The sequence below is a fragment of the Electrona antarctica genome (assembly GCF_951216825.1).
Source record: "Electrona antarctica genome assembly, chromosome: 6".
Classification (NCBI taxonomy): domain Eukaryota; kingdom Metazoa; phylum Chordata; class Actinopteri; order Myctophiformes; family Myctophidae; genus Electrona; species Electrona antarctica.
Window position 1 is genome coordinate 35,242,896 of NC_136811.1, and position 19,242 is coordinate 35,262,137.

A 19,242-nucleotide genomic window follows, 5' to 3' on the forward strand; every position below is an offset into this window, starting at 1 on the left:
GCCTGAAACATATGTGTTTAGTTGTGAAATGAATATACAACAGCTGAATAGATTGGCAATGGCTAAGCACTTCTAAGTGGAATGATAATCACTCCTTTTCATACGTTAAAACAATCATACAAACATATTGTGTGCAATTGATTATTGTTTTCTAGATAAAGCTAAACTAACTGAATCACAAGATTTAAGCATTTGTGCTCAAACTTTGTCTAGTAGTTAATCACCAGAACCTGTTGAATGAAATTATATGGAGAAGAACCTTGTCCACATTATTAGTAGGAAAATTAAGTTAGCAATTCCTCATAACAAAAGTGCAGTCTGGCAAGCCACTTGCACACACAAACATGAATAAGACTATATGCAACACATTCCACACAAGCCTAAGTTTAATATTCTGTTTGTTTTGCTCACAGTTCCAAGAGGTTGAATCATACTAACTCAGTTTTTATTCACATGCTCATTGTGCAGTGCAGAAAAGCAATGTTTGCCATGTTTGGCACTAATATTTCAGTTCTCTTGTGTATTATGTTTGTTTTTATGTAGAACTTGGTGTTTTTCAATAAAGTCAACAGAAATCTGTCTGTATGCATTTTTTATTCAAAGATCTCACCCATGCACAAATATTGTTAACACCAATATTTATAGGCATAACATTTACATAGAAGGTAAGGCAACCAATACATTTGGTTATTAGTTTCAGGGCTTAAACATTGAAAGTCATAAATACAAATTAACTGGAGTAGATGAATAAAACACATAATATAATTCAGTATATAACTAATATACTGAAAATTATTCTGGTTAGGTATATTGTGTTGGCCACTAGATTAAGACATCAATTTTATAGCAATAAAATGCCGATCAGGCATACACAGACCAGACAGACGCTTTCAAGGCCATGTGTTGCTGAAGCAGCATAGAGGGTTGTTTGCCTGGATGAACACAAGTAACCTGAGAGGATAATTTGAATGTTGGGGCGAGACACGTTTTCAGACAGTGGATTGAACAAAGGAGGGTTTAGACTGAAGCCTATGGAGGGCCAGAGCAGCTGCCCTACTTAAAAATAAATTATAAATGAAATAATAAAGAAATATGCATTTCTATATTGTATGTGCAGTTATCATTATTTTATCATATATCTTTGTGAAAAGGGCCTGACCCTGAAATCTCATCACAGTGTGCGTTTGATCACTCTGGGTTTGATTGTTAATACGGGGCATGTCAAGACATGCCCCTTCATTAACATAATATGGGTGAAGAAAATTACAGAAATAAATAGATCAATTAATGAATAGCAAAATAAATAAATATATTGGAAAACAATGAATACAAATATAAGTAATAAAATATATAAATACATTTATACATACAATACAATAGTATTTATTTGTCTATTTTCAAATTAACCTGCACTTATTTCTACATGTATTTCATTAATATTTCTTTGATTCCTTTAGTTTTTAAATATGGCAGTTCTGGCCCTCCACATGACACCACAAGGAGCAGATGCGGAATGAACATTTGGATTTCCTCTTACCCATATTGGATGTAACGCTTCTGTTAAATTACTGTCGAGTCTTATGTAAACTGAAATTGCAGATATTGTACCGAGCAGAGAAACGTCTCTCTGGAACATATGTAAACTATAACTTTGAATACCAAACAAGTATTTGAATCATAAACTATATTGATGAATATCTCACATTATGACACTGGTTACAATAGTCACATATTTACTCCATAACGTGAGACAACAGACATGCAACATGCAATAATGGGGGATGTATAAACCTATATCTCTGAAATATATTTTAGAAGGTGATCGTCACAATTATTTTAACAATGAAAAGGTACTGTGTACGACTAATTTAAAAGCATACATCTCAATATCGAGGCCACTTCAATATTTGATATAAAGATGAAACATCCTTTGATCAACTCTTTCAGATAGCAGGAAATAAAACTGGGTCAAAAAGCACATACAGTAGATAATTATTTTAAAGCATTGCAGCAATTCATGTAGTGTATACGTTTTCCAATTCTAGATTATATAAATGATATATTATTATATACACCACACCTGCCAAGTTGCCAACACTCGTGAATTTATTTTTTACCCTTTCTTAGTGGATAATATGAGGATACTATAGTGAATACTATGTGGATACTAAGTGAATACTATGTGGATACTATAGTGAATACTATGTGGATACTATAGTGAATACTATGTGGATACTAAGTGAATACTATGTGGTTGCTGTCTGGCCGGGAAAGACATTTGTCTCGCTACTGGTAACCATGCAATCCAGTACTGCCATTTCATGGTTGGGCTGTCGGCGACCAAACCCACAACCCCCTCGAGCGTTTCAGTTCTTGGGAGGGTGATCAGGCACCCCGCGGGACGAAAAGCAATACCCGACAAAGCAACATCCTGTTGACCCTGAGCTGCAGTCAGATGGCATCTCTGCCGTCTGCATCCCTCTTCCTGCCGTGGATCAAGGACTGTCTAAAGAGGACGAGACGCGAAGACCGTACGGGCGACGCCATGTTGCTTATAGTGCTCCATGGAAGGAAAGAAACATGCGCAGTTGAGACCAAGGAAGCTGAACGCGGAAGTGTTGGCTGCATATAGCCCATTGCGCATGTTTCTTTCCTTCCATGGAGCACCATAAGCAACATGGCGTCGCCCGTGCGGTCTTCGCGTCTCGTCCTCTTTAGACAGTCCTTGCCGTGGATCAAGATGCCAGTGAAGACCAAGATGGTGGATCGGAGGTCGAACTCCACCTTAAACCTCTAACGTCTATGTGGATTCTAGTATGTAGATACTAAGTGAGTACAGTACTATGTGGATACTAAAGGCCCTCATTTATCAATGGAGTGTAAATTCTGCCTTAAATTCGAGCCTGGGTTTTGTCATCGCTCACGTCGTTACGGCATTTATGAAGTGATCGCTGTGATAGCTGATCCTAGTGTGAATTTGGTTGGAGCTTTGATAAATGTCACGGTTGAAACCGACCACCATTTGAAATAACATTAACCTTAAATATTCTCGAAATGCCCCGATTTCATGAAACGAACAACCGGAATCCGACCTAGCTTGCAAGTGTGCATTTTGGCACACAGGAAAGAAACGGCAGTAAGATTATTTCGTGAGGCTACAACTTTTGTCAACTTTGTCAAGTAGTAGGCTATATCGCCATGAATGGAATGGCTACCGTTAATATTTTACCCATTCGTGCGCAGTGCACGTTAAAGAAGTCATGTAGGTAGGCGATCCCCGTGAGACTGGGAGTGATGTCACGTTAATGAGAGAGGCAGTCATAATCAACGTTTATGGAGTGATTGATGAATGAATGCATAAGCATATGGATGAAGGCTGGTGTTTGCTGGGTGGGATGCATGTCCATGAAAAGATTTAAACAGCGGCACCCACTGCGGTCTCGACTCCCGAAAATGATCTCGCATAAGCGATCAGCCAATCGGATCCCAGCCCATGACTAGATCTGCAATTTATCTGAATGACTGTTAAAGGCAAGGACTTATTTAAATCAGTGAATGATTAAGCCCGTAACGCCTATGCCATTGCAAAGCAAGCTATGGCATGGCTATGCTTGTCATTGTCACTTGGATATAAAATAGGGGTGCACGTCCATTTATGCCAAAATAAAAATGTTATATTTATCACAGGGAATCAGGAATATTTATAGGCGTCTGATGTCACACTGCGTTCCTGTGGTCAAAATCATCTCGCACATATGCGCTCGCATATGTTTTAACAGAGCCAATAAAGCACTGTTTGATTAAGCATCTAAACTTGTAACATTGTAAACATGTTATATCGATTTTTATTGCTTGTACAGTTTGTTTTGCTTGTACCAATTTCATATGACACATCGAGATGTATACCTTTAAAAAGAAAATTCACATGCATGTGTAATATATTTCTTAATTTTATAGGTATACATTTTAGGAGTGAATACATATGTTTAGATGCCTTTCAGCTGGTCAGACAATGCTTCTCCACTTGCCAAGATACCCATGTACCTGTCTAAATACTTCCTTAATGTTAACGAAGTCCACACCCACAACACCAGAGGGAGTTCAACAAACCATGTGCAACCCAGATTCGGCACAAACAAGGGACTAAATTAATTTCGCTCCTATGCCACCAAAATGTGGAACGCCCTACCAACAGTCATTAAGACATGCGAATCCCTTGACTCTCAAAGAGCTCCTACAGACGGCTGCAATTCGAAACTGGCCCCCGTAAATCTGAATCCCCCACCCACCCCATTTTACCCCTCACTGTATATGTTTTTTGTCTCCACCAGGCCGAAGGCATGGGGAGAGAGTATGTTTTGCACTCCGTCCGTCCGTCCGTGTGTCCGTGTGTCCGTGTGTCCGTCCGTCCGTGTGTCCGTCCGTCCGTGTGTCCGTGAACAGCTAATCTCCGGCACCGTTAACCCGGTCGATGCCAAATTTTGCACACACACTCCCTGGATGCCAACGATGAACCCAAAATTTCCAGAATGGCCTGTTATAGCGCCACCAGGAGGCCGCTTTGTGCAAAACAAGTTTTTGGACAGTACACCTACATATTTTGTCCAAACATCACGCAAATTGGTACACAGTCTCTCTAGAGCCATTCAACGAAACGGGTCTTTCAGATTTCTCAGACTCCATCCTGATTGGCTAAGATTGGCTTCCAAAGTTTGCAGGAGTGCTCGGTTTCAAACAAAATGCTGCAAATCATGAACACATCATGTGATTTCCGTGAAATTGTGCACGCACATTCCCACTAGGCAGAGGAAGAAATGCCCCATGAACATTTTCAACTCAGCCTCATGGTGGCGCTATAACTGGCCGAAAAGTGTTTTTACCTCTAACTGCACGGATCTGTGAATAACTTTGTATGCCAACTCCCTAGAGGCCAAGGAAAAACCTTTGCATGGAATTTTTCACATCTGCTCTTTATAGCGCCACCAGGAGGCCGACATATGTAAAACACATTTTCTAATATTACTCCTTCAGATTTTATCCAAATTTCACGCAAATCGGTACACATGCTCTCCATAGTCATGTGATCAAGACGGGTTTGTTTGATTTCTCATAATCCACCCTCATTGGCTACGATTGGCTTCTAAACTTTTCAGGAGTAGCCCGCTTTGTACCCGTTTTGTACAAATCGCCACAACTACTCAACGCAGCGTCCGATTGTGGTGAAACTGTGCATGCATATTCCCACTAGGCTTTGGAAGAAATGCCACTTGACCGTTTTCAAATAAGCCTCATGGTGGCGCTACAACAGGCCAAGCCGCGACACACACACACACACACACACACACACACACACACACACACACACGTTTATATTGCTCCTAAACATTTTGCCAAACATCACACACACACTCCTATCCTCCTGGTGGAGACCTGTGCCCAGAAGGGCACTTTTTCTAGTTTCCCCTCTTTAGCTCCTCTATGATGATTTCCTGTTTTTGGCTATATAGAAGTTATATTCGTACGTCTCTAAATGTTTTGTTGAATTGAAAATGGTGGGCCTTATTGTAAACAAGTGTAATTTATGGTGTCGTCCACTCACAGTTAACAGATTTTGTATTGAGTTGTACTTGAAATGTACTGTAATTCTGCAAACTGTTAATACATCAATCAATCAATCAATCATATTGTCTATACGTGTGCAGACAAAACCAACGACAGCTCCCGACCTAACGTGAGTTTTGGTGTAGGGTACATCAAAGTCACGCTGGAATGATAAATGTTCATTGCTCAATGATAAATTGCGGTGATCTTGGCGTACACCCATTTTTATGCATACGCCGATTTTGATAAATGAGGGCCTATGTGAATACTATTGTGGATACTAAGTCAGTGAATACTATGTGAATACAAAGTCAGGTCCCCCACCAGAAGAGAAAATATCCTTATCTTTCAAAGTCTAATGTTGGCAGTTATCTTATATACTATTATACTAAGTTACCGTGTATACTTTACTGGGCCTTTCTGGCACTCTGCTATTTTCACCAAAACACGTGACCTACAGTATGGTGACCTGAACATTTCTCAGTTTTGTCCGTAAATATGTTTGTCAAGACATTATTCTATTAATTATGAATAATGTTAGTCACATTATAGAGGCATTTAATTTGAGTTAATATTGAGGAATGAAAAATAAAAAAGTAACTGTAAACGTTACGTCAATATTATACATGAGAAAAATGATGATCATTAGATGAAGATACCCGTTTGAAATGATTGTGCTGTGTTGTTGAAGCAGGATTAGGCATTGTGTAGCTCATGTTCTGTCCCCATTTTGCCCACTGCATCTGGATTAGAAAGGGGATCCAGGTCAGCGAACAGGTTGAACCATGCTGAAAGGTCTTTGGAGGACTCTGTTGGTGCTGAAAAGTAGGGGTAAATGTCACTAAGTCAAGCTCCTGCAAGCCTTATTGTACTTCATTAAAATAAAACGTTTTCTGAAAGCCATGGTCGACATTGGATGCCTTTATTGGCCTTGTATTGAACTCCATCTGACTGAAAGGTTAGGCTTATTCATGGAAATATTTGCGCCCCACAAGTCGTCTGAAAGTGCCCATAAACACAGGCTTCAGCTGGAAACATTACTTTTTCATTTATTAATGTTTTACTCGTTTGGCCATAAACGTACCTTTTGCTGCCGTCCGAGACTGGTTCTGATTGGCTCCAGATGATTGCTCTGTTGCCTGGGAGATGGGCTGTGGAATGCTCCTGGCCCAATCTGAAATGGAGATGGGGATTTAGAGTCATCAACGGGGGACACTTAACGCGTCAAACCATGATCCAGTGCCATAAATCATTACACTTTCTTACCACAATGCTGATGTGGACAGACAGTGTAATCGACAAGAAAACAGCATTAACACATTTGTTTGACCTTATAAAAAATAGTATTTGAGTAGTATTATTATAGACAAAACAGACTATATCTTTAGTTAGTATCAGCTGAATCTGTTCTGGTTGGACTGCAGGGTATTTGGGAGGAGATCGAGGCACACGCATTCCTACAGTGAGATTATCATAATACAATATGGTTCTAATCAAAAGGAACAGGCACAGTTGCATGTTTACATGGTAAAATGGAGAAAATGGCAGTTATTTTATTGCGAGCTATCTTATTACAGTAGCCTATAAATTAATCTCTTGTACTATAATCATAACCTATAAAATACTGCCAGTAAATCATATGCACAAGCTTTAATTTCCTTACAGCTTTGTACTGTAGCTGTATACAATTCATTCAATTCACCCCCGCCAACCCACCCACCCACACACACACCCACACCCACACACACACACACACACTCACACACACACACACACACACACACACACACACACACACACACACACACACACACACACACACACACACACACACACACACACACACAACCAGCAGAAAATAGACAAACAACAAAACCAGATGATGTGCTGGCAGTAAGGTAGCCCAGAGTGGGACGAAATGGAAAGGGATCGGCAATTAGGTACGGTTAAGCAAATATAATTGCCAGGTTATAATAGGCCTTTTCTATTACTTATACAGCTGTGGTTTTGACAAATCATTTCAAGGCTGCTTTTCTCCCAGTATGGCAATAGTCCAGCATAATGGAAAAAACTGCTCTATTTAGTTGGCTGCATGTTTCTGTTAAAGCACTCATTCATAAAAAAACAAAAAACATTTATATTAATTTCCAGGCAAATTTAGCTGAGCTAGGTGGTGAATTGGATTAAGCTAATGATGAACTTGTTTGTAATATTTATCCATGCTTTATTATATGGTAATGAAAATGGTTAATGGTACTCGCTAATGATTGGAGAAGACCAATCTAATCTTGTCATTCAAAACCTTATTTATTTATTTTTGGCACACGAACAGTACAGCACACGCACGCACGCACGCACGCACACACGCACACGCACACGCACACGCACACTAAGATTAACTCTGACCTGAGAGGGAAGACTGCAGGTTGTTTAAGCTTTGGTCCAATAGATGAGATGGGAGGAAGCAGGAAGGGGAGGTGTTCTCCTCCACTACTCCTCTACCTGACGCTACACTCCTGTCCTCCCCTTCTCCAAACACCTCCCTCCACTCACGGGAGAACTCGCCCTCATCTAGGGAGGTGCCGCCCAGAATCTCATTCAGCAAAACCATGCTGTCCTTCTCCTCTTGTTCCTGGTAGGCTGAAATAAGATCCCCACCATCTGGAAGGACCAGTCAGGTTTTACGTTAATGGACAGGGATGTGCAGAGGAAAAGTACAGTACAGTACAGTATTAATAAATAAGTCGTTTCAAAACACAGATGGATGCTTGTTGATACACGCTCCCCCTGTTGGTGCCCTCATGTCATGGTGAGCGATACTGCAAATCAGGATTTACTCCTAGTTTGGTCTGGTTGAACTAAGCTTACTTTAGGAGGCCAGGAGCGCTCAGTGCTCTGCTCCAGCAGACCCCTGTGTTCTGTTATGTTTGGAACAATGACTTTATCTTATTCCTTTGAGTAAGTTGTTACTTTGTGTTTCTTTGAAACATTGCTTTCTTTTCGGAAAGATGGGACAACTAGTTTAGTTTTTGGGTTTCCTTTGAAAGATTATAGTTTTATCTTGTTTTTTTAATTTGGAGATGAGCACTCCGGGTTCGATGGCCCATTGCGTGGTTGGCCCAGAGAGCTCCCCTTCCTTATGTTGATTTTGGCCGGCCTATCTCTCCCCTTTTCTTTTCTATTTTGTGATGTTTATTTGGTTGGTATTGGTGATATTTTGTTTCAATAAACCATTATTGCTTTGGCTTTCTCTAGAACTTGTTTGTTTATGTTATTGACTTCTTATTAACGACAAGCTGTTTTAGAGGTTGTAACTATGATATTGAGACGAAATGTCTCAGCTGGATACCTGTTTGTCTGCTCATATCCGTATCTTCAAATAATTGTCCAGATTTGGCTTGTGCTGAAAAAGGTAAGCATGGAAGAAGTGACACGCATTAGGGAATGGGCTATTACTATTTGTTCTTGATACTTGATTCTACTAGGCTACTTTTATATTCTAAAAGTCATATATATGTGTAGAGAAGACAACTGAGAAAGAACAACACAACCAGGTGCTCACAGGAGAAAAAAGTTGTTAAATGTATGAGTTGATAAAACGGGATAAAACATGAAAAAACAGAGGATCCGGGTACACAATAACAAAAGGAGAAAAAGCATTAAAACAAGGCAAATGCCATTATGTGCCAACCACAACAGGTCTTCATCAGGATGAAAATGATTTACTGTTAATTTTAATATATTAATGTTTACCTTCTCTGGGTTCTTCATCTGTATTTTCTGTTTCGAGTGAGATGAGTCTAAGAGCAGACATTTAATATAACAATTCTTACAAATAATCTGTTTCAGGTATAAAAGGCAATACAGGCAACATTTGTTAAACTAATTGTACAGGAAGTTTAGTATTCAGTCAAAATAAGACAACGATTTTCATTTTCATTTTGTATCCGTTGTTTTACTCACCGGCCATCTCTTGACTCAGGTTTCACTGCTGTCTTAGTCTTTATTTTCTTCTTCCCTTTCTTTCTAGCCAGCTTCTCCATGGGATCTTGAAGGCTCTGCATACATAAAGCAACACTTACTGTATCTGACAACACTGTAGGTCCCCTTACTACAAATGACAGATGCAGAATCACACAGCATGTGTTGTATGTAGTATATGACATTTGTTTTTGACAGTATAATAAGGCAAGGCTTAGTATAAATAACTATATGTGAACTACAGATGACAGTATAGCATGTCTTTTTGTTATTACATAATTCAGATTCAGAAAATCTTAGCCATCAAATGCCAATCTTTGGCAAGAGAGCATACAGAGACAAAATACAAGTTCACAGAAAAATAAAACATACAAAAATAAAACAGTTAAAATCAAACAGCAGCAGAAGTGCAAGTGTCTTATTTGAAGGGTTTATGGCAGTGGGGACAAATATTTTTTTCCCCCTAGTTCTTTCTTAAGTGTTAAGTGTCCTAGATATAAAGAAATATAGATGCCTCATTGGTTGCTGCAGTTCGTTGGAGCGACCTGTCTCCAGTGGGAGGAGGAAGTCAAGCGGAAGTACTAATGAAGGCACGCTGTGTCGCTGCCACTCACGTGACTACTGGCCAATCACAGTGCGTCTTTTCCTGGACTTATCAATTCAATCTAAGGGAGCTTTATTGGCATGATGAAACAAACGTTGACATTGCCAAAGCAAGTGCCGCTGGGAAAGAGGGAGTCGCGCCTCTGATTGGCCTACCAAACGTCCCCTTCTGTTACGTACTCCACCCGGAAGCCTCTGATTGGCCTACCAAACGTCCCCTTCTGTTACGTACTCCACCCGGAAGCCTCTGATTGGCCTACCAAACGTCCCCTTCTGTTACGTACTCCACCCGGAAGCTTGGCAAGCTTCCGCTATGCTTCGCAAGGAATCTCGGGAAAGCTTGCTTCCATGTTGCCTCCCCTCGAGAGACAAACGCCCCAGAGCCGAAAGGAGGTGTCTACTTTTTTTATGTCTACAGTAGTTTGAAGAAAAGTAGAAAGAGACAGGAAGTGCGAGATAACCTGCAACACAGTTTCCTGACTTGAATTAATCATGCTTGAGACTATAACCATTAAACTAGCTGTAAAAGTATAAAATAGGGTTCAAGTGATGATGTATAGATCCTAATGATGTACTCTTACCTTGAGTGTAGAGATGTCATAGTGCTGACATCCCTTGAAGTTTTCATGAATGGCAGCCATAGTGTGCGACGTCTTTTCCCAGAAGTGCAAGAGTGTTGTCTGGAAAATAGATAAACAGTAGCAATCCCAATATATGCTCTTGTGACCTTTTGTAACAGAAATGCACATAAACTGTTTAAAAAAGATACACTTTGTGTGGCTGATAAACACATGTCTGTCAAAGTATCTTGATAGGCTTACCGTAAAACTTACTTTCAATATTGAGTTCTCCTTTGTATCTAACTTAAAGTCACTCTATTCAACTAAACTCAAACTTTATTTATAGAACACATTTAATTGCTGTGCAGAAAATATATTAAACAGTAAGAGGCAAATAGACTAAAACCAAAAGTGCAAAAGTGAAATACAAAAGAAAGGCTAAAAGAGAAATACACAGTAAAGGTCACAGATACACACTACAGAGTTTAAAGCCAAAGGAAAATAAGTGAGTCTTTAATAATGATTTAAAAGCCTCTAGTGTCTGGGCACAACGAATATGAATGGGCAAGCTATTCCATAGCCTAGGGGCAGCCGGACAGCTGGACAACCAGAAGCAACTGATTAGCCGACCTCAAAGTTCTAGTTGGGGTGTGCCAGTGTACGAGTTCAGAAAGGTACGGAGGAGCTAGGCCATTGAGGGCCTTAAAAACAAACAATAAAAGCTTAAAATAAATTCTGCCAAGTGTCAGGGGTGAAGTGAACCGTAAAATTGTTTGGACGGTTGAGGTCACACTATCTCATTGGCTAACCAACCTCAAAGATCCTTAGGCAAACCTTAGCAACACCAAACCAACCATTTTAACAGTATACGTGAATTTAAGGTCTGCTCCGCTTGACTCTGGTTGTTCACACAATGCATTGTGGGTATGATACTGTTGGTTCAGCAGAAAAATTATTAGACGGGACTAAAAATGATGTGGCTTCAATATTTGGCAAAGTTCTTTCAGATCCATTTGACCTCCACTGACAGTATAAAACTTAAGTTTTAAAAAGTATAAAATATATACTAGAATATATAGGCCCGGGCTACATTATATATTTACTTTCTTGGATTTGTCATGTACCTGGTATGTGGTTAGGACATGAGAGAGGAGGTTACAACGACTGGCTCCCAACAAGTCGACTTTCTGGCACACATCATTCTTCAGTTTGTCAAAGCTTGTTTTGGTGGACCGCACCTGCGTTTGAACCTGAGATGGAGAGAGATGATTGGGAAACATTTGCTCAGCGAAAGATAGTGCCATAACACCTTCTCAATGTAGGTTACAGGTTTGAACTGTGAACACACAGATACGCCAGTTCAGGGCTGTGCATGTCAGGGCATGTCAAAAAGTGTCAACAATACACAGCAGGTTGCTATGTGGTTCATGCCGTTGAACCCGTTTATCTGATGAATTATGCCCTCTAGCGGTTCTTTCAAGTATAGCAAATTTTGCTTTGGAGAATTGTGTTCTGCGTGGTTTTTATTTTTTAATATGGCTCAATTAAACCCTGTACAATAGGTAAACTAATTTACACACATACAAATCACACTCGATTTCAGATATCAACTAGAAAAAGTGCCCTTCTGGGCACAGGTCTCCACCAGGAGGATGTTTTGTGTGTGTGTGTGTGTGTGTGTGTGTGTGTGTGTGTGTGTGTTTGTGTTTGTGTGTGTGTGTGTGTGTGTGTGTGTGTGTGTGTGTGTGTGTGTGTGTGACGCGGCTTGGCCTGTTGTAGCGCCACCATGAGGCTGATTTGAAAACTGTCAAGTGGCATTTCTTCCTCAGCCTAGTGGGAATATGCATGCACAGTTTCACCGCAATCGGACGCTGCGTTGAGTAATTGTGGCAATTTGTACAAAACGGGTACAAAGCGGGCTACTCCTGAAAGGTTTAGAAGCCAATCGTAGGCAATGAAGGTGGATTATGAGAAATCAAACAAACGCGTCTTGATCACATGACTATGGAGAGCATGTGTACCGATTTGCGTGAAATTTGGATAAAATCTGAAGGAGTAATATTAGAAAAAGGTTTTTCCTTGGCCTCTAGGGAGTTGGCATACAAAGTTATCCACATATCCGTGCAGTTAGAGGTAAAAACACTTTTCGGCAAGTTATAGCGCCACCATGAGGCTGAGTTGAAAATGTTCACGTGGCATTTCTTCCTCGGCCTAGTGGGAATGTGTGTGCACAATTTCACGGAAATCACACGATGTGTCCATGTCATGATTTGCAGCATTTTGTTTGAAACTGAGCACTCCTGCAAACTTTGGAAGCCAATCTTAGCCAATCAGGATGGAGTCTGAGAAATCTGAAAGACACGTTTCGTTGAATGGCTCTAGAGAGACTGTGTACCAATTTGCGTGATCTTTGGACAAAATCTGTAGGTGTACTGTCGAAAAACTTGTTTTGCACAAAGCGGCCTCCTGGTGGCACTATAACAGGCCGTTCTGGAAATTGTGGGGCAGAGGTTCATCGTTGGCATCCAGGGAGTGTGTGTGCAAAATCTGACATCGACCGGGTTAACGGTGCCGGAGATTAGCTGTTCACAGACGGACGGACGGACGGACGGACACACACACGTACACACACACGGACGGACGGACGGAGTGCAAAACATACTCTCTCCCCATGCCTTCGGCCTGGTGGAGACAATTAGATGCTATTGTTTTCATTTTACAATTAAGGGGACATGGGACCTTTTGCTTAAGTACTGTCATGTTTTGTGGTACATTATTATTGGCAACACAGAAACTGTTGCTCTGTGCAAAATAACAATATAATAGCTATAAATATATAGATAAGTAAGCCATAAGGACATAACTCCCATGTTCACAGTCACAAGACACGTATTGCCAATATTCATACCATTAACCAACACAAAATATGGAGTGTTATGGAGGCATCTATGGATTGATTCGTTCCTCTTCCGTGTTTGACACAGAAGCCCAGTGTTACTATGATGGGAAATGTCAATTCAATTCTATTTCTAATTTCTAATTTTCTATACATAATGTACTTGATAAACATTGCTTATTATAGGAAAATGCAACCAGAGCACACAGTTTATTTGCATGTATGTCCATGCACAATGGAGGGTCCCCCAAATATATATATATGAACTGGGGACCCCATAACCTAACAAGCACTTTGTTGGAGTTGAGGCATTCAATTTTGTTTGGCTCGGTTCCACAGATAAATATTGTGAAAATAGGGCTTGTAGATCGGTATTTTCACAAATTGTAAATTCTTCACAATTTGATCAGTGTTTGGCCAGTATTCATAGTTTAGCTTTTTTAGGTATCAAAAAGGTCTTAAAAGTCCATAAGTTGTCACTTCACTGTCATCTGGGGACCCCCCAAAATCATGTGGGGACCCCCCTGGGAGAACCACTGCGTTAGACCAACCTTGCGGAACTTCTCCATGTGTTTGTGTGTGTCTGGATCAAGCTCTTGGGACACATCTTTCATCCAGAGTAATGCTCCTCTATATTCTGTCCTGGACTGCTCCATCCGATTCACTGTGAGCCAGGTGTCGGAGATGGCTCGGTAGCGAAATGTCTCTACTTCCTGGTAGAGGCGGCACAGAGGGCTGCGCAGAGCCAATCTGTAAGAGGAAAAAACAAAACAAGAACATCAACATCTTAAGGGGATTATCGCTCAAAATGAAAAATTAACCAAATAGTCCGGCAGCCAACAGGCTTCTTTTGTTTAAAGTGGGAAATTTGGTATAGTTTTTTTTTATTGGCCTAAAATATTGTCTATATACATACATAAATGAATCCACTTGCTGACCGGCTGTCGGTATTGAGCAATTTGTTTTATAGGGGAGTCACCATACCATTAACATCCTATATAAGGCAAGATTTTCAAGATTTCATTATGCTTTATATGTAGCATGTGACATGTCAAACTGGGGTTTTCATGATTCTGAATCCATTCCAAGCAAAAAACACTCCTTGGGCTAAAAACTTCCATAACCACTGACCTCATCATATTCGTGACGACGGCTATGGCCGTTTTCAGCCCAAGGAGTGTTTTTTGTGCAAAACGAATGCTTGGAATGGATTCAGAATCATGAAAACCCCCTATATATAAAACCCCCCAATTTCACATGCTACTTAAAGCATAATGACATTTTTAAATTTTTGCCTTATGTTAATGGTATGGTCACATATAAACCCCTATAAAAAAATGCTCAATGCCGACAGCTGGTCAGCAAGTGGATTCATGAATGTATGTATATAGACAATATTTTAGGCCAATAAAAAAAACTATATACCAAATGTCCCACTCCACACCCCCACCTGTTCTAATACACTGTGGAGCTATACTGTAGGTCTGTCTGACATAACAGATTGAAAGGTAGATTGAATAGGGTTGAAAACTGGATGCTTTCCAGCTGTAAAAAAAAAAAAAGATTATAGGCTACTAATGCAACTAGCAAATCACCCAATTGCTTTGTACACTCCATTAGTACTACCCAGCAGACTTTAAAGTATATTCTCACAATATCCGAATTTGACTGTTTTGCTACAAGGTAGATCATCATCAGGCTCTGATGAACCTTTTGTGCAGATTTCTCTTGTGTTGTGTACCATACCTCTGCTGTGAGGAGAAGCACAGAGCTTTCCCTGTGGCCTGCATGATTTTGCCTGCCCGGGTTTTGTCCTGAGACCCTTGGGAACGGAGGAAACGACCCAGCTCATTCTCCTCTTGGGAAAGGACTGCATAAGGAAGAAGGTGAATTACAATGGTCAAGAGGTGCACGCACATCCACAAATTCCAACGAGTGCGAGTAGAAAGAATAACTAAGAAAGGAAAGAGGAGATCCGCACACCGTTTTAAAAGCTCCCAAAACTATTTATTGATATGAGGTCTGAGGTGTATACCTGACGAAGGCCCCTGAGGCCAAAACGTTGTATTGTTTTCCGCTCTGTTTTGGGAGCTTTTAAAACAAAGAAGGTGAATTACACATAAGAGTCCATTCTATAGAAAATGGAATATACTGTAGGAGCTGTATTGGGAAATTTGCAATGACTGTTTACATAGTGATATTGACATGATAATGACATGACACTGACCATGATACAGACCTGATACTGACAAGATACTGACCATGTATGTCCATGACTAACCATGATACTGACATGATACTGACCATGACTAACCATCATATGGACATGATACAGACCATGATATTGCGACACTGACCAATGTGACCATGATACTGACATGATAGCCTACTGATGTATCATGGTTAGTATCATGTCACAGGACTGTGACAGGGCTGGCAACATAGTACCATGGCAACATGGGGTCTGGGACCCCTAGAAGTCCTTGAAGGGGTTTCAGTGCAGCTAAATGATTCGGAAGCAATCAGACCCTAACAGATCTGTAAATCCTACAAATGTAACCAAATGGACCTGGTTCCATTTGTACACTCTCAGACTTAATATCATAAAGGTAATATCAAATCGGGGTTGCTGGCCTAATGCATATCAAGCGGAGGGTTCTTGAAATTAAAAAGGATCAAAATCACTGATGTAAACATCGTTTTTCTCGTGCCATCATGGTTTGGTATGTGTAAAAGTTTTCGCTCCGTCCATCCATGCACAATAAAAAGATTACAAAAAAAGAAAAGGGGATGAACGTACAGCAGATTCTCCTCTGGTACTGTTCAATGACCTTCAGAAGCTCCATGCATGTTCTCTGAATAGAGTGGAACACCTGCAGAGACACACCAACAAGAGGACAATGAATACAGACACCACCAGGAAGCCTTGCGCTTGATTTAGACTTTGGATGGTGCTGCTTGCCGAAAATAACGATGACATTGGTTTTTCATTAGTCAGACTGTGCATCATCTACCGCCATACAACATCTATCATTATGTAACAAAGGGCATGTATGAAAGGGTAAATTGATATGATATGATATGAATTTGGTTGAAAAAGAAAATTGTTTAATTGTTCAGGTTTAATATACATGTATACAGGTATACAGGTTTAATGTTTGTTTTGTCTCAATGTTTGTTTTACATCATCATGTTGTAAGATGAAGAAGAGCGCCCCTCACTTCACACGGGTGTGATTTTTTAATGATTATTTCAATTATTATTATTATTATTACTAACCAGACTATAGTTATTGTCACACTTCTAACCGGAGTAACCTACCTAACTTCTGCTGTGATTGGCCGAGCTTTGCATAACGTTTGTAGTAGCGAATTGGCTGTTGTTGGTTACGTAACCAATCTATGTTTTACAATTGTTTATAAAGACATGTTTATAAAGACATAAATTCCCCAAAAGACCAAACTATTCAAGTGTTATATACATTTTCAAATTAGGGAGGGGCCTATGTAAGCGACTGCGGCAACCACACTTTGCAATTTTTAAAAATTGCGACTTTTCTAGTTATTATTATTATTATTCCAAAAAACACAAAACTAACAAAAAACTAAAAGCAAAAAAATGTCAAATAAACCAACAAACAAACAAACAAACAAAAAGAAATCTGCAACCTCAGAATGCGTTGCGATGTGACATTACATTTCTCTTGGATGTCAAGCTAAATAGTTTGAGAGACCCGACAGCTCTCTGCGCTCCTCATCACCTCCAGCTTGCCGTCCAGATCTGCATCTGAGGCGACCACATGTTCGTCTTCTTTCTTCCCAGTGACCTTGAGGAGTGTCTGTTTGGTTTTCCAGTACCTCTGCTGGAACTTGTTCACCACAGAGGAGTCTTGGCTTTGGATAAAACCATCAATGTACTCGCGGGAGAAGCCACTGAAATGACAAAGTGGTCTCTCTCAGTCTCACAAGGTGGGGTCACGGGGGGTCCCCAGCTAAATGATTGGTAGCTAGGAACCAAAATGATCCTACGTTTTTAAGGGGCGCTAGCCCCTCCTATGCCCAGCTTTGTCTGTTTGTGTGAACACAAACACGATGATTTGATTGGCTGATCACCCCATAGCGATGATTTGATTGGCTGAGCAAAGTACATATTGAGGATAAAAAGTGAGGGCAGAAAAGTGAAGACGCCAAAAGTGATTGGCCGGAATGACATTTGTGATGATTTGATTGGCTGAGCATGTGATGTATGATGATAAGAGTAGGCCTACCCCTCACTTCACACGAGTGTGATGTTTTATTGTGTGAACTGTCCCATGAGTGTAGGCTACAGTAGACAGGCTGTTTTAAAGTGTAGATTGGGATCCCAGAGAAATATGCTTACATATCATGTAAAATGGGGGTCTGTGGCCTAATAGAAACAAACATTGGAATTAAAAAAAGATTAAGAATCATCAGTCTAATGTATATTATGCAGTTGCTCTCAAAGAATAAGATGTTAATTATAGATAGAAGGTTGTTCATCAGCATTATAATTTGAATGGAGGTACAGTATACTCACTAATGTCCCCCCTCCATATTTGAGAAACACCTGTGGGCAAAAATAAAAGTTATAGTAGATACAGGTATATTTCCATTTATAAATCAAGTGGGATACGGACATGGGTTCATTGTTATTTCTACCAAACCATAGGCCTACAAACCGGAATTAAACACGAACCGCTGATTAGCATCTATGTGAACGAGCCACGTTATCCAAGACAAGTGCACCACCTGCTGTCCATCATCATTAGAATGGGATGGAAAATCACAATGCGCACACATAATAATAAGTGCTTTCATTACGTATTGTGCTAATAATAAAACAGCCATGGCAACAGATATAACGATAAGAACATAGCAGTCCTTAATCTTATAGCAGTCCTTAGTCTCTCTCCTTATAATCTGTGATTCATTGTAAACTATGCGACGCAGATTTTTCCACCCAACCTAGCGCACCGCATCGCTGAATTATATTCCTTTTACAGCGTGGGAAATACCGGATTCTAAGAAATAGAATATGATATAGGCTAGACATACCTTACTGTGTCGAAAGCATATGTAGAAATGTCCTTATATTATTTCGAACCCGTGTAGGCCTGGCCTGCTATTTGCTACTACACATGTGTAAACAGCTGCTTATTCTGAATGCCTGCGCGAGTGACGTCATTCAACAGCGTAGGCTGCATATTGCCTCTCCCAATCATGTTCAAATATTTGTCTGAGCAAACAAAGCTCAAGAGCATATGGGGTCTATTGAGCATGGCATTATGTTGGCCTTTGTTATTATGTAATGTTGGCATTATGTTGGCCGATAATGCATAATGCATAACTATAGTCTATAGTCCATATAGTCCATGGACTATATGGACTATATATAGTCCATGGACTATATGGACTATATATAGTCCATGGACTATATGGACTATATATAGTCCATGGACTATATATAGTCCATGGACTATATATATGGTCCATGGACTATATGGACTATATAGTCCATATAGTCCATGGACTATATGGACTATAGTCCATGGACTATATGGACTATATAGTCCATGGACTA

General features: G+C 40.1%; 1 protein-coding gene across 1 annotated transcript; it reads right to left on the reverse strand.

The window, feature by feature from the left end:
• Window positions 1-6,297: 6,297 nt before the first annotated feature.
• Window positions 6,298-18,215, reverse strand: ica1 (islet cell autoantigen 1; the record flags this gene model as incomplete). The annotated part of the gene is made up of 12 exons (XM_079503926.1): window positions 6,298-6,419; window positions 6,686-6,775; window positions 8,008-8,241; window positions 9,355-9,401; window positions 9,565-9,659; window positions 10,767-10,865; window positions 11,870-11,995; window positions 14,193-14,391; window positions 15,388-15,511; window positions 16,442-16,514; window positions 17,402-17,573; window positions 18,199-18,215. 12 exons carry the CDS (start codon window positions 18,213-18,215, stop codon window positions 6,298-6,300), a joined length of 1,398 nt encoding a protein of 465 aa, XP_079360052.1.
• Window positions 18,216-19,242: the final 1,027 nt, after the last annotated feature.